The sequence below is a fragment of the Malaya genurostris genome, chromosome 2 (assembly GCF_030247185.1).
Source record: "Malaya genurostris strain Urasoe2022 chromosome 2, Malgen_1.1, whole genome shotgun sequence".
Lineage (NCBI taxonomy): Eukaryota > Metazoa > Arthropoda > Insecta > Diptera > Culicidae > Malaya > Malaya genurostris.
The window spans coordinates 269848218-269862880 of record NC_080571.1 but is presented as its reverse complement, the minus strand read 5'-3'; the positions used below and the strand labels follow the sequence as shown (position 1 = coordinate 269862880).

General features: G+C 36.3%; 2 protein-coding genes across 4 annotated transcripts in view; one reads left to right on the top strand and one right to left on the bottom strand.

Annotated features, from left to right (window-relative positions):
* Positions 1-657: 657 nt before the first annotated feature.
* Positions 658-5927, bottom strand: LOC131429980 (CD63 antigen-like). Of its 3 annotated transcripts, none has more exons than XM_058594567.1 (7): positions 5797-5927; positions 1734-1839; positions 1486-1674; positions 1245-1421; positions 1070-1172; positions 864-1006; positions 658-798 (listed from the first exon to the last, which is right to left on the bottom strand). In XM_058594567.1, exons 2-7 carry the CDS (start codon positions 1797-1799, stop codon positions 727-729), a joined length of 750 nt encoding a protein of 249 aa, XP_058450550.1. In that variant the 5' UTR covers positions 1800-1839; positions 5797-5927; the 3' UTR covers positions 658-726. The 3 variants fall into 3 exon arrangements, with proteins under 3 accessions (XP_058450550.1, XP_058450551.1, XP_058450552.1); XM_058594568.1 differs by having other exon boundaries at positions 5762-5899; XM_058594569.1 differs by lacking the exon at positions 5797-5927 and adding an exon at positions 5465-5494.
* Positions 5928-12408: 6481 nt separating this feature from the next.
* The window catches only part of LOC131429978 (CD63 antigen-like), a 173122-nt gene continuing 170867 nt past the window's right edge, over positions 12409-14663 (top strand). The window contains exon 1 of the mRNA XM_058594564.1: positions 12409-13073. The gene's annotated coding sequence lies outside the window, so the exon portion shown is untranslated. The remainder of the gene's footprint in view (positions 13074-14663) is intronic.

Below are 14663 nucleotides of genomic sequence, written 5' to 3'. Positions count from 1 at the left end.
CAACATTTGCTTTAACTCTTAGGCAAAAAGTAACTTCATTATTTTTACGTTTCGTCTTTGACTCATCAGTGCAGAGCAGTTCAAATTGAACTGCTTAGTGCTAAACTCGGCAGTTCAATTTGAACCGCTAAGCAGACGTAAAGTTTCTGCTACTTACAGAACACTTTTTGTTTTGCAACGAAGTGCAATGTCTTTTCTGACGTGCCGAACGAAAACGTGTTTTCGACTATTTCTGGCCGATGCAGGTTTTCGTTCGGCACGTCAGAAAAGACATTGCACTTCGTTGCAAAACAAAAAGTGTTCTGTAAGTAGCAGAAACTTTACGTCTGCTTAGCGGTTCAAATTGAACTGCCGAGTTTAGCACTAAGCAGTTCAATTTGAACTGCTCTGCACTGATGAGTCAAAGACGAAACGTAAAAATAATGAAAACGGTTATGTGCCCTAGCACAAAATTTGGCTAACCCCTAAATGAAAAAGTAACTTACACTTCACGTAAATTTAAGCATGCCGTAATTTCTTGGGTGAGGACGGAATATTATATTCTATTCCTGTACTAAAAGCATGCAGAATGACTGATTTGGTATGTTCAGATGCTCTCGTCAACAGGGATGATAAGGATGTCCCCAACGAAACGATTTCAAATTAAACAAATGTACCTAATGTTATATTACATGTGCATTTATTGCACGCAATTTATATAAACAGCACGGCTATCACATTATTAAATTAGAATCCGCTATGACCATGTTGCATTTTTATCTGTTTCGATAGGTAGCATGCGAAAAAGATCCCGAAAAACTGCAAAAACAAAAACAAACTCGTTGACGATGTTGTTAATATGGATGGAAGTTCAAGTTCCTAACCTGTATAACTGCGATAGCAATTCCAGCCGAACCCAAACTAACCGCATGCGATCGAATGTAGTTTCCAAACGACTTAACACATCCGTCCTTTCGCATGCGGTCCGGAAATTCTGAATCCGGGCATTTTATGTAACCGATAGTTCCTGAGGTAGAAACATTGGGTTAGGTTGAGTGTCGGTAAATCCAACATAGCTAAGAATACTTACCAACGGCCGTCCTGCAACACGTCATCGGAAGGGTTGTGGCATTGAATAGCTTGTCATTACTTTTAATCCAATCGTCCGAGCTGTCAACACCACAACAGTCGAACTGTTGAGAGTTTATGAAACCAAATATTATTCAAATGTCGTTATTATGCCATACCGGTATTTAGGTACTCACATCAACTTGAATTTCATCCCAGAGAATTGTGATTTCATGGCTCGAGTTTCCACCGTATTGCGTCATCGAATTGCGTAAAGTCTTCGATACCATATTGTAGGTATCATTTCTCAGCACGTACCCACTGATACCAGCTGCCAATTCCAATATGAATATTAGTACCAATAATATTGAGAACTGAAAAGTATGCATTAGAATAACTCAACCAAATCGGACACCGACATTTTTGCAGAAAGCTCACCGTAAGTGTCATGCAATAGTTTTCCTTGTAGGCTCCACAGCATCCAAAGAAAGCGATTATAAAAATAAAGCATCCTATCACAACCAGAAACGTAGGGACGCTAAAGAACTGTGGATCTAAGATATCGGAGAAGTTGTGATAGGCACCTTGAACAGTTAGGCCTACCGCCATAATCGAGATGCCCGTTATCTTTGAAATATATCCAATTAGCTAACGTTATCTAATTACTATGATGACACACTACATACCACGAAAAGAAAGTTGAATAGAAATAGTAAATATTTCACCAAATTTGCACTGGTACTGAGCGACATCTTGCTTTTAGTATGTTGACTGTTGGAATTTAACTGTAAACTGGAATGAAAATAGTACAATGAGTTAGTCCGAGAAGTTTTTCCCGCGAAACGATGAACTCATATGTTCGTTTGATTGGTATGAGCCAATACAACAGAGCTTCTTATCTTATCGTGAAGAAGCTTATCGATGTTTGTTTTGATTTTCAGAATGCACTTTGCGAAAGTCTAGTTTGTTTTTGTACAAATAAGTATTAAATGGTGAAAAAATCATGGATACGAAAATAGCCGAATAATTCGTCAATTGAAAGTCGAGCGATCGGCAAAATAATATGGTGACTGTACTAATGAGATGACTATTGGGACGATAGCTCTACATCACATTGGACATAATAAGGCGAATCATAGCTTTCCGGGATATTCCCGAGGTTCAGAATCGTGACCCAGATCTAATGCTTTAGATCCAAGTTTAGATCCAAATGAAGGTCCAAAACTAGGCGATGGCATTGAATCTAAAACCCATACCAAATAACTCATGTTATTCGATATTGTTAAGGAAGGTTGATTTTCCAAAATTTAGAGGGGCGGCAAACTAATAGTTGGGACCTTTTTTATCTTTCTTTTTTTTTGTTCACTAAACCAACTATAGGGCGGCAACTCCCTTATTTTGCCCCGGGCGCCACGATTTACGTTTGCACGAAAATGTAGTAAGTCGTACAGTAAAAAGATACCTGGAGATCGGAAGTACCAAAGCATATTATAGTGGTGAAAGTCGCGCTACACCTGCAATGGTGAGAATTGTCAAAATTGTAAACAATTTCATCGGCGTAGCGCCACTACATTCTCGAAGGATCTCATCGTATCGGGTTGAAGTTATTTGATATTGTTAAGGAAGGTTGATTTTCCAAAATTTAGAGGGGCGGCAAACTAATAGTTGGGACCTTTTTTATCTTTCTTTTTTTTGTTCACTAAACCAACTATAGGGCGGCAACTCCCTTATTTTGCCCCGGGCGCCACGATTTACGTTTGCACGAAAATGTAGTAAGTCGTACAGTAAAAAGATACCTGGAGATCGGAAGTACCAAAGCATATTATAGTGGTGAAAGTCGAGCTACACCTGCAATGGTGAGAATTGTCAAAATTGTAAACAATTTCATCGGCGTAGCGCCACTACATTCTCGAAGGATCTCATCGTATCGGGTTGAAGTCTACTACGGATTTTTAAAAAAAACTTCAGAAGAAGCCCTTCATGATCCAAATAGTTCAAGATCCTCTGGTAAGATCGGGCAAAAAAGCGAAAGCTTGAGAACTTCAATGTCAAAATCGCAATATATGTACAGAAGGTACGTGGACATGACCTTCCTCCAGAGTTCAGCGAGTATAAAGTTCGAAAATGCATGTTACAGTATGAGGATTTTTAACAGGGAATGTTTTTCGTAGAAGCCTATTTCATGTTACGTGATCTTCGATTAATGCAGATGGTTTCCACATAAATCACCGATATCTTACAAAAAATCAATAGACCAATCGATACTGTCAGTCAGCTAGAAAAGGCCTGGCGAGCTAATCTGACAAAACACCTACTTTCTAAGACTATGGAATTTCTTCTACACCAGGTCAAGGCAATCACTGGTACTTCTAACTAGTATGTAAAAAGTAACACCTCTAGCATCCTAAGCAAGTGAAGCACACAATCATAGCAATAATTGTGACAAAAACAATAACGAAGACGAATCTATAGTATTTTTTGCTTCTCAACTCACGCTGGATTAAAATAAATAATAAAAACGGTTATGTGCCCTAGCACAAAATTTGGCGAACCCCTCAATGACCAAACCTGCACCGACCAGAAAAAGTCGAAAACACGTTTTCGTTCGGCACGTCAGTAAAGACATTGCACACCGTGACCAGAGATGTCCATCTCCTCTGTGTGACGAAGAGCAAGCACTGACAACTTCAACGAGAGCTCTTCTCTTTCACATATATACACCACTGTTGTATAAAGTGTGCACGCATCATGAGTGCGTTTGTTATAAATCAAACTGTCTCTCAGTTAAACTGTTAAAAAGAAATTTAATCAAAATTATTAACTAGTAAATTACCGTAAATTAAAAGATGAAAAGTAACATTACTACATCACTTGACATGTAATATCATACAGAAATGTAACCAAAGAGAAACAATAAATATTTAATGTAAAAAAAAATGAGTGCGTTTGTTTATTTCCTTTTACCTCTTCCACTGAATCGCACCATAGTGCTAGAGCATTAGCTAATAAATTCTCTGAGGTGGATGTAGATACTTTCACAGAGGTGTACACGCCGGTGAGCACTCTGCTGTATGGTTTGCGTAGAAGAAGCGTGGACACGCAATATCAACAAAATAAAACAATTTATGGTAAAATTTTCGGTTTTCCTTGCAAATTTTTAATAGCAAGGCCAGATCTACTCTCTATTAATTGAAGTTCACAGAAGTGTTCGCTCACCATCACCCGCCAGTGGTCACTTGGGTGTATTTAGACGAGAGCGCGTGTGAGCGATTCATGCGAAGAGAATGTGTTTCACTTGCGGCAGCTGCTTTAACCACAAGCACACACTCAAATGCTGTCTATTCGACACTGAGAAGAAGTGCGCTTTCCTCTTTGTGCGATGCTTCGTTTTTTGCATCCTAGGTGTGGACAAGAATCTGACGCCAGCGTGTACCACTCTGGTGAAATGCCATCTCTGCGTGACAAAACAAAAAGTGTTCTGTAAGTATCAGAAACTATACGTCTGCTTAGCGGTTCAAATTGAACTGCCAAGTTTATCGCTAAGCAGTTCAATTTGAACTGCTCTGCACTGATGAGTCAAAGACGAAACGTAAAAGTAATAAAAACGGTTATATGTTCTAGCACAAAATATGGCTAACCCCTAAATGAACTGATATCATTTATATAAGAGTATAATGTTTGTGAAGCTAGTTTGATCCTGAATCCTCTCAAATATTTGATTGAAATACCGATACAAAATAAATGATATTGAAAATCGCATACAGTTTTCAATGGATAGCGAAGGACAGTAGTTTTGAGTTCATGGCGATTCAAAAATTTAGGCAAGTAAATTTTTATAACTTGAATAAAGGCAGTTAATGAACTTTTCCACACATATGGAACCAAACCTATAAAAATATTTTTTGGGCGTTTTAGTTGGATATTACTGTAGGTCTTAAACTTTGTTAAAAAACCTAAGTTTTGTTTCAATAGAATTGCTTCCAGCGAAACCATAGTAGGAAAAAAAGATAAATAATATCTATAATAATCTAGAACAAAGATTTTGAAACATTATTTCTTAGTTATGTGTTCATCTTCAAATACATGTAAGCTCAATCCAAAGCTAAGTTATTGAAATGAAGTGAGTAATTTGAACTTAAATATTGGAAATAGCATTTATCAGATGCCGCATCGTAATCTTCGAGTACAATTTTCGTTCATGAAATGAACTTATCTGAAGCTAGTTCACTATCACAATGCTGTATATGTTTCGATCATCGTAACATAGTTTTTCAGCACACTTTACGACCACCACAGTTCATTTATTTCACCGGTTTTTTTTTTACACCGGCTAGTACAGGTTTTTTTAGATAACAACCACTCTCTTTCGGATCTTGAGAGAATGTTGTATGGAGAAAAATAACCGGTCTGCTCTGACCTTGAACCAATTTCAATTGAATTGGTTTGCCTGTACGGTTCACCACGTGTGTCAATAGCACTTGTTTCGATTCGAAAACCAAAATATCTAAAGCGCAGAGATGGCAGCTTGAAAAGCTTCACAATGAAACGTAAATCACATTTTTTTCTTATCAGCACTATCCAGTTTGCACACACGCAAATTCCGCATATGACGGCTACGTGTGAATTAACATCGTTGACATAATGGTGATAGAATTGTACATAGCTTTGTTCGTCATCAGCATTCTAATATCCACTTGCTAACACGTTGTCTCACCCGCATTTGTTTGAAATCAACGGTGGAAGATTTACCGGTGTTTGCGATTTTCCTTTGTACGGTAGTATGTTGCTCTTATCTGTGAAGTTTTTGACAAACCGTGTCCTGCCTGCCAGAGTGATAAAATACGACTGAAGTGTAAACTGCGAAACGTAAAAACGACAGTTCGATATGCTGAATATGCTGAAGCTTTTAGCACTGACTTAGATAACGCTTCTTTAGTTTTGCTATAGTAGCAAAATAGGTACTGCGGCTATTAGAACAATATATTGTGTGATAAATACTAAATTGAAGTGCTACCCTCGGCTTAAGCACTTATGCACACTTTTCTTAAATATATTGTTGAATTAGGAAGGTCCTATTTCTAACAACATAATAAAATAAATGATGCGTTTGTTTTCAGAGTAGAGTTCGGCATTTCATTTATTATGACTTAGTTTAACATATTCATATCAATACACAACGAGAAACAAATTGAAAGGGATAGAGTAATGAAACTGCAAAAATGAAACTTACAAATGCGGACCCAATCCGTCGGTCTGCTCTTCCGATTGAGCTACCTTAAAGATACAGGGGAAATCATATCACAGACTAACTAACAGACATGACAGTATGAGTAAATTCTTATGAAAATAGTTTTAAGTGATGCACTAGTTCCACCTATATTGTACTGTGCGAACTATTTACTATCGGCGTACCCGTGTGTTATGCAAAAGTTTTTTTACTAGTTGGTTCCCCCTCGTTTGTCAACACCGATCAGCTGCTTGCAGGGATGCCTGATTTCATCATAATATTTGAAAATAAATCGTCACAATAAATTATTGGATTACGTTGATAATATATTTAACTTTTTTAGCGATGTTGGAAGGTAACCATTTATTTTTCTCAACGTTGTTCATCTAGACTATTTTTGATTGTGTTGGTAATTTTCACCCGAAATTAAGTGGCGGCAAACCAGAAGTAAGTAAATATTGTAACAAAACGGGTTTGATTCTGTATTGCGTTGGAGGATGAGAAGTAGGCACAATTCTGTATATAGTTTTGGCGATATGTATTAAATCTGTATCGTGCATGAAATTAGCATGGACGTATTCAAATCAATACATTACAGGTAATTCTGTATGAATGGCAACTCTGTTGGTAAATGAAAAAAATAAACACAGTCTAGATGACAGACAGGATGTTTTTAATAGGGTAACGTGGCGCCATCATGCCATATGCGAGTACTGTCCAAACTAAAGGAATATTCTAAATGACCGTTAAAATGATTAAAGAATCTAATTTGAGTGTCCTGTCTGTTAGTCGGTGATCACATTTCAACACATCCCGATTGATCAAATCGATGTGTATTCACACTGTTCTCTGTTGACAAGGTTTCATTTTTAATATTTGAATTGCTACAGTACTTTCACGGGTAGTAAAAAGTGAATCGATTGAATTTCTGCTTCGGAAGGACACTATTTCGGATTTTTCCAAAGTGAGTCGAAGTCGGTTTCACAGGAGGTCTTAAACTAAAATGAAAACTAAGTGTGGGAGTCGCCGCGGTCTAAAATAATTTTTTGCAAGAGATTGGAAAATCACCATGATAAAATCTAGCCAATGGACGTTATATCTTCGAAAAGTGTTTGGTGCGCAACGAGGTACTTTTGACATCCATGAAGTATAGTTTTCAATCAGAAAAAAAATTTAAACCGTTTATGCAAAACCCGTTTGACATTATCGAAGTGACGGAATGAGCAATTGATTCTTATGTCGTGTTCGCTTGATGCCAAACCTAACCCAGTTTCCATTCCAATTGCTGTCAAACCGTTTGTCTGAAGTTAGTTTTGAACCAAGTTTCAACGTTATTGAACTGAAAATCGAATCATTTTCGAACCTGTTTTGCCTTTCTCATATAGAAAGGTTATGCAATCACTGTGAAAACCGACTTTTGAACCGAGGCCCGGAGGGCCGAGTGTCATATACCATTCGACTCAGTTCGTCGAGTACGCAAAATGTCTGTGTGTGTGTATGTGTGTATGTGCCGATGTGTGTATGTAACGTTTTTTTTGCACTAACTTTTCTCAGAGATGGCTGAATCGATTTTCACAAACTTAGGTTCAAATTAAAGGTCTTGAGGTCCCATAAAAAATTCCTGAATATTATTTGGATCCGACTTCCGGTTCGGGAGTTATGGGGTAAAATGTGCAAAAAAAAGAAAATATGTGTTCTAACTTTTCTCATAGATGGCGCGACCGATTTTCGCAAACTTAGGTTCAAATGAAGGTCCTATGATCCCTTGCGTAATTCCTGAATTTCATGCGGATCCGACTTCCGGATCCGGAAATATAGGGTAAAGTGTGTTAAAAATTGTATACCATCACTTAAAATAGGGAAAAACCTTTAAAAAAATTCTAAATCGACCTCAAATCTTTTCCAATTGATAGTTTTTATCAGTAAACGGTCAAACAAACCGATTTCGGTTATTCTTTTAAGAATCGAAGAAAATTATTTTGAAGAATACAACAGTATTATATATGATACTATGATTGATAAGAGAAAGGCATCATTACACCACTAGGTGGATTAAAACAGGTTTTTTATATCAGGTTTGCTCAAACCCCCGTTGCTGAGGGTGAAATCAACACAGTTTCATGAAAAGTGTTTGTTTGATGAAACTAGCCTAGATCAGTTTCAATTTTCTCAAGCGAAAACATTAATCTGACTGTATCTGGGTGCTCGATCCACCCGATTGGCACATTGTCACAAAACTGAAATGTAGAGGCGCTGCTTGTTCAGAGATGATATTTCAGCGAGAGCTGTCAAAACGGTAGGAAAATTTTTAATTATTCCACCTTTTCAAAGATTTCTTATAAGAACGGGCAAAATCTTTTTAAAAATCATAGTAGAGCTTGAAGATAAAGTTTTTACTCTGAGGTGGTAATGTTGATCTTAGTTCATTGTGCGAAATCTACCGTTTATTCATAATGGAGTATTGGTTTGATACCATTTTTCAAATGCCTGGAAATAACAAATAAAGTATCCAAAACAAATGGTACTCGATCGCTATACATTCTAGTACTCAAGAAATCATCATTACACTGGTTTCTTTTTAAAAAATGTTGATCCGAAATAACCTAACCTTACCCAATTTTACACATTTCTGAAGATTTTTCATGTTTAATCGTAAAGTTCAAAATTCGTTCAAAAAAAAGTAGTAGTAATCACTTTGAAATCGATTTTCTTCTACTCCGAGTGTACTTTTATTGCTGATATCTATTTGTACTATTAAATAAACGATAAAAATGTTGCAAATCACTACTGCCGATATGAAAATTTTCGAAAAATCCTCCTTTTCTTGATTCCATTTTTCATTGGCAGGTTTCGCTACCGGTAATTCAGCTGTGCCAATTGACAGTGACATTATAAATGCCATTGATATTTCGTTCATTTTATGAATGTGTTGGTGTAAACGTTTGGCGACTTACGCCATTTACACTCCAGCTAGAGAAATGGATGATGCTGACTAGGGTATGCCTTTTTGTTGATTTCCAGCGAATGTCAACAGTTTATGTTGGAATTCTATGAAGAACTAGTTATTTACTAATACTGTATATCCGAAAAACTTGAAGATTAAAATTTATATATTCAGTTATATAATATTTTTATTTAGAAATAAACTGAAAATCAACACGAAACCAATAAAAATAGTAGAGAATAAGAAGAAAACGAATTGATAATTCAGTCCGCATCTTCTTACTCAATTCCGATAGATTTCCGAACCAACCGGTTGGAGGCGAAATTCTTTCGGAATCAATTATTGTACTGGAGTTGGAATTTATTCGGAATTCCGAATGAAAATTACTCGCCGATTCGAAATTGATTCGAAATTTATTCGGATCTGATGATGTGGTTTATAGGCACAGTGATGTCGTTTTCGCTTGATATCAAACCTAGCCTAGTTTCCATTCAAACTGCTGTCAAACAGTTTGTTTGAAGCCAGTTTTGAACCTATACTCAATATGAATAGTAAAAATCATAAAGTAAACCTTATGATGCATCAAAAGTCACCAAAATCACCATTTCATAAGATTAATATGTAATATATAACTCTGCAGTATACATCTCTTCTATCACTATTCTACTTTTCATACGAACAACTTATGAACTCCACAATACATGAGAGAAGTTATGGTTGTCATTGAAATTTCGCACAATGCTCCTGAAAATTTCGTATGAATTTCATAAGTTTTTTTAGGACTTCATAAGGCGGTCTTATGATTCACATACGGTATTCTTGTGGCTAAAAACCATACGAAATCATTATGAATGGAATTGAATTGAGAATCGAGTAAATTTCGAACTTGTTTTTTATATCAGGTTTGCTCACACCCCCGTTGCTAAGTGCGAACCAACTCAGTTTCGTGAAATTTGTTTGTTTAGTGAAAGTCGTGGTCATTTGGCTATGTTTCAGTGTTCAGTTTGGTTGCTTGATGGTACGATAAAAATGATAACCTTCGAGCAGACAGATCCTCCGGTATTTTTGTTGGATTGTATTTTTGTCACTGTTATCACCCGAGAGTCATATAATTCACTGGATTATATGCATATATTAGGTGAGTTGAGCTTTATTCTCTTCTATGTGCAGATAAATCATATTCACCCCAATCAGATTCTAACGTTTGTAAATTAAATGAATATATGGAGAATCAAGGGCGTACGGAACTGTTGCATAGCTGGTACTACGATCCTACTAATAATTCTTTCAGGTCGGGGCTCGAACATACGATCACTGGCTTGTAAGATCACTACGATATGCATTGAACCACCTGGGACATTCGGCAGATTCCTTACCTCTTTTCAAATCACTTTATCCTGTTTGTTTGCAAATGAAAAATTTACTAGCTCCCTAACCAATAAATGGAATTATCCGAAAGCAATTTTATTTGGCACAAGAGTACAATTGAAATTCTGTAACTATAGTTCGTAACAAGCTTTTAGGTCCAGCGTAGGTTTCGATAAAAAATACATAATGCGTCTAGAGGTAACTATAACAATTAAAATAAACGTATGAAATTAAGGAAAACTAGCTTCACACCAGTTTTGTTCGATTTAGTGTTTTCTGGTTGATTCTGTCCGGAGAAAATAATTTTGAAATCAAGCTCGAATAGACTCCAGCCCTATGGAGAATTCGACCACCAGAAAGAAAACGCTTCAAAGGATTCAGAATAAAATTCAGAAAGTGATTTTGAAGCACCCTCCCTGGTTTAGTACACATGAGTTACACAGACACACAAATATAGAATCACTAGATGTAATGTCACATAATATTCCAAATTCAAAATTCCGACAAAAAGCGATGCAATCCTCAATTGAATCGATTCGCTCTCTGTATTAGTTAGTAAGATAGTATATAAGTATATATATCCTTTTCCCCACTTACACATTACAAGTTGGTTTACAATTTCGCCAAATCATGTATGTAATAGAGTTGAAAAATCAAAAACTTGTGACAGAATAATAAAATTCTAACAATTCAAATTTGTCTGTCCAGAACATCGTTGTGACCACTGGAACACATTTCAATATAAGGTTATAAACTATTCAATGAGTTGTGAACAATCATTTTACAGTATAGGTTGTTAAGTATTGTAACAGTTAAAATTCTTCGATTTTCCCAATAATTTTCTTCTTAGAAAACATTAAAATGTGCAGTTTGCATATTGTGTAAATTGTAAAAACAGTATATAGTTAAAGAATTCAATATCCTATCTGTGGTCACTAACTGTTTTGCATCGCGGACCCCTCGTTAAAAAATTGTTGGGTACCGGAAATGTTTTTACACTGTATTTCGAACTGTTTCTACGGAAAATGATACAGAAATTTAGAGAAAACAAATACATGATCATTATATTGTTTTGAAGTCATTATTGTGTTGAACTTGAGGCCACACAAAATCACGTACTGTTAGATACAATTGTTGACAGAAGAAAAAGTTGTAAACGAAAATGATTCGCGGACCCCAGGGGATGTTTTGACAACTTGAAAGTACTGAACTTTTTCGTTGTATAAAAACTGAACAATGTATTGTAAAAGCTGCTTAGAAGTTCGTGCGGTTGCGACGCGAAAACTTTCAAGTGTGAAAACTTACTTTAAAACAAAAACGGATCGCTACGTAAGCTTTCTTCTTTCTTCTTGGTTGACGTTACTTAACTTTAAATGGCACAGTAACTATGCCATATTGCTAGTTAATATATTTCCAATGTCTTGAATATCATTGGGCTGCCATTCATAGCACCGTACTGCCTTAGCACGGATGATTTTTTTCATTTGGCGAAATATTCGAAAATTCCACGTTCACACGCAGGGACTCGACTTGCAGTCGTTTATATGAAACGAAGAAATTTCTTATGATAAAATGGTAGTAAAATTTTCCATCGAACACACCGTGAAATAGCGTTTGCGCTGACGCTACCGCGTGAGAGACCTATCTGTTCTTATCTAGTGAGCGGTCTGACGCTATGTATTCTTGTGTATGTACTCTCACGAAGCGCGCATTTTCTCTCACTCTCATACATATTTGAATGATAATTGCGCGTCGCGACGAGTCTCCAAGGGATACCAGTAGCAACAGCACAATAAACAAAAATCAAAACATAAGCGTCGTCTGCTCCAGCCAAGCACGGACTCTGTTGTGCGGCGTTCGTCGGGAAATTGCGATTGGACGGCTTGTAGCAGTATGTGCAGTACAGTACAGTACACAGTACAGTTAGGTTAGTTTACAAAGAACTCTCGCCGCGTTTGGATGTGTTTGTTGCGTTTCGGTGTGTACCCATAAATGAAAGAGGTGAAAGTACCCACGATTGTGCATTCTACCATCTGAAGCCCAAAGTGATTCTATCGTAGCAGCTATCCTCGATTCAAAAGTGAAGTGTGAATTGAAGTTATCGAAGAAAGTGCAATCGCGTATCGTATTCCGTGGAAATTTTGTGCAACGGAAGGAAAGTTCTCTGTTGGCATCTATTGAATGATCAAAGTGCTTTACTGAGTCCGAATGAGTGTAGTTATTAGGTCCAAAGTGCCGCGCACCTTTGTTCAGAATTTGTTGTAAAAATCACTGGTTCTTTTGTGTCTGCATCATCATCTTCGACGTGGTGAAAGACGAAAGCATACATAAGAAGCAGACGAGGCAAAATCTGGAGTAAATAGGATTTTTTCCGCTGCCAGTTGGATTACACTCGATTTTTTCGAGACCAGACTCTCCTGCACTTGTTGTCAGGCTTCCTGTCGTTCTGTCCGAATCAAGCGCGGATTGAAGTGACTATAAAGCAAGGTTTGTATGAATATATTTTCTAGTGCAGACGGTGCGGTTTCGGTTCGGTGCCGAAGAATAGTTTTATTATTGTTTGCATTGCAACTCAATCGTTGAAGAAATAGTTTGTTGTACTATTTCTTCACAGAACTCGATTCATTATTCTAAATTTTACAATTATTTGTGTGGAAATGAAATTAATTTTAATTACCTTGAAATTTTAGGTTTATTAGTCTATACTATAACTTTTACCTTAAAAACTTGAAAAGATGCTACATAAATTTTTCGTAGTCGTTCCTAGACTGCCAAAATAATTAATTAGTCGTAATAAACTTAATAATTGGATGTTACACTGTTCAGATTCTTTGGAGAATCATTATTAAGGATTAAAGCCGGGGTGGAATAAAATAACATTAATAATAATAACTATCCAGATTTGTTAAAATATTTTCATGAAATTTGTAGAAAAAATATCCTGAGTTTATTTTATTATGATTTGTTCACCTTACTAGTCGACCGACTTTTTTTATCGTTCGGTCTATAATCAACGGATATTGCTCTAATAGATTTTAATATTTTCAATGCGACTATAATAATATCGTAAGTCACTCTGTAAGGAAATTAGATTATTTCTCAATACAAACTTTGAACTTCCGCATTGGCGAATGAATATCCGAAACCCAACTGCAGTGATATGAAGCGAATGGGAACCCGAGCAGTGAACTGCTTTTGTGAAACTTTTCCTTCGCTTTCCATTTTTATCAGGTGCAGATGTAGCATTACTGAGCCCATCGCAAGCCAAACTTTAACCTTAATACTCACGGATGGAAGACCCTGTAATGCAATGTTATCTTAACAGTAAGAGGTTATTTTCTATCTGGGAGCCAAGTTCTGCTCATATTCAATCCCTTGTTTTAATACGATTGAATATTTAAGAAGAAATAGTTTATAAAATTACACTGTAGTAATTTTCTTTTGTATCTCGTTAGTGTTTTTGAAGGAAAAATCGTTCTCACCATTATTAGATAGGCTAGTAGCTACAAATTTCTTGTATGATCGCAAAGATATCTCCTTTTGAAATCTGGAAAATAATGATCTTGTCGAAATAAAAATACGCGGTTTCTAAAATTGAGTTTATTGACAATGAATACAACCAATGATTTGCTATAGAGAATATCTTTTGAACATTGAAATAGAACTTTAAATTTATCCTAATATCTCGGAATCCTATAGAAACCTAAAAAATATTTGGAAAGTGAGTATTCCAAAAGTACATTCGTAGAGTTTGTACACAAGGTTTTTTCCCATGATTTGAGACAAAACTATCAAAATATCCGAAAAAAGTGTAGGTGTAGTTATGTAGTTTCGTTAGTTTTGCTAACTGCTGGACAAAACGACTTTTGATCAGGAGCCCTTTAGTGTTATTACTAATCAACTCATCTCGATGAAATTGGAAAATGACAGTTTGTAGGAATGCACATCTTCCTACGTTTTTTCTATCTGTTCGATTTTCTTGGAGAAAGCTAAGCTAATTCAATAATCTTTGGTTAGTTTGAAAACTACTATTGAATCATTGATCGAGCTTAAATATCGAATAGCTTATGCTTCCGG

What these genes read in the sequence shown, in the direction of transcription:
- LOC131429980 (XM_058594567.1), bottom strand. Translation starts at nt 1,799, where the DNA reads ATGTCGCTCAGTACCAGTGCAAATTTGGTGAAATATTTACTATTTCTA. An exon ending in ACTATTGCATGACACTTACG is followed by an intron (nt 1,422 to 1,485) that starts GTGAGCTTTCTG and finishes CATACTTTTCAG; the next exon opens with TTCTCAATATTATTGGTACT. An exon ending in GTGTTGCAGGACGGCCGTTG is followed by an intron (nt 1,007 to 1,069) that starts GTAAGTATTCTT and finishes TTTCTACCTCAG; the next exon opens with GAACTATCGGTTACATAAAA.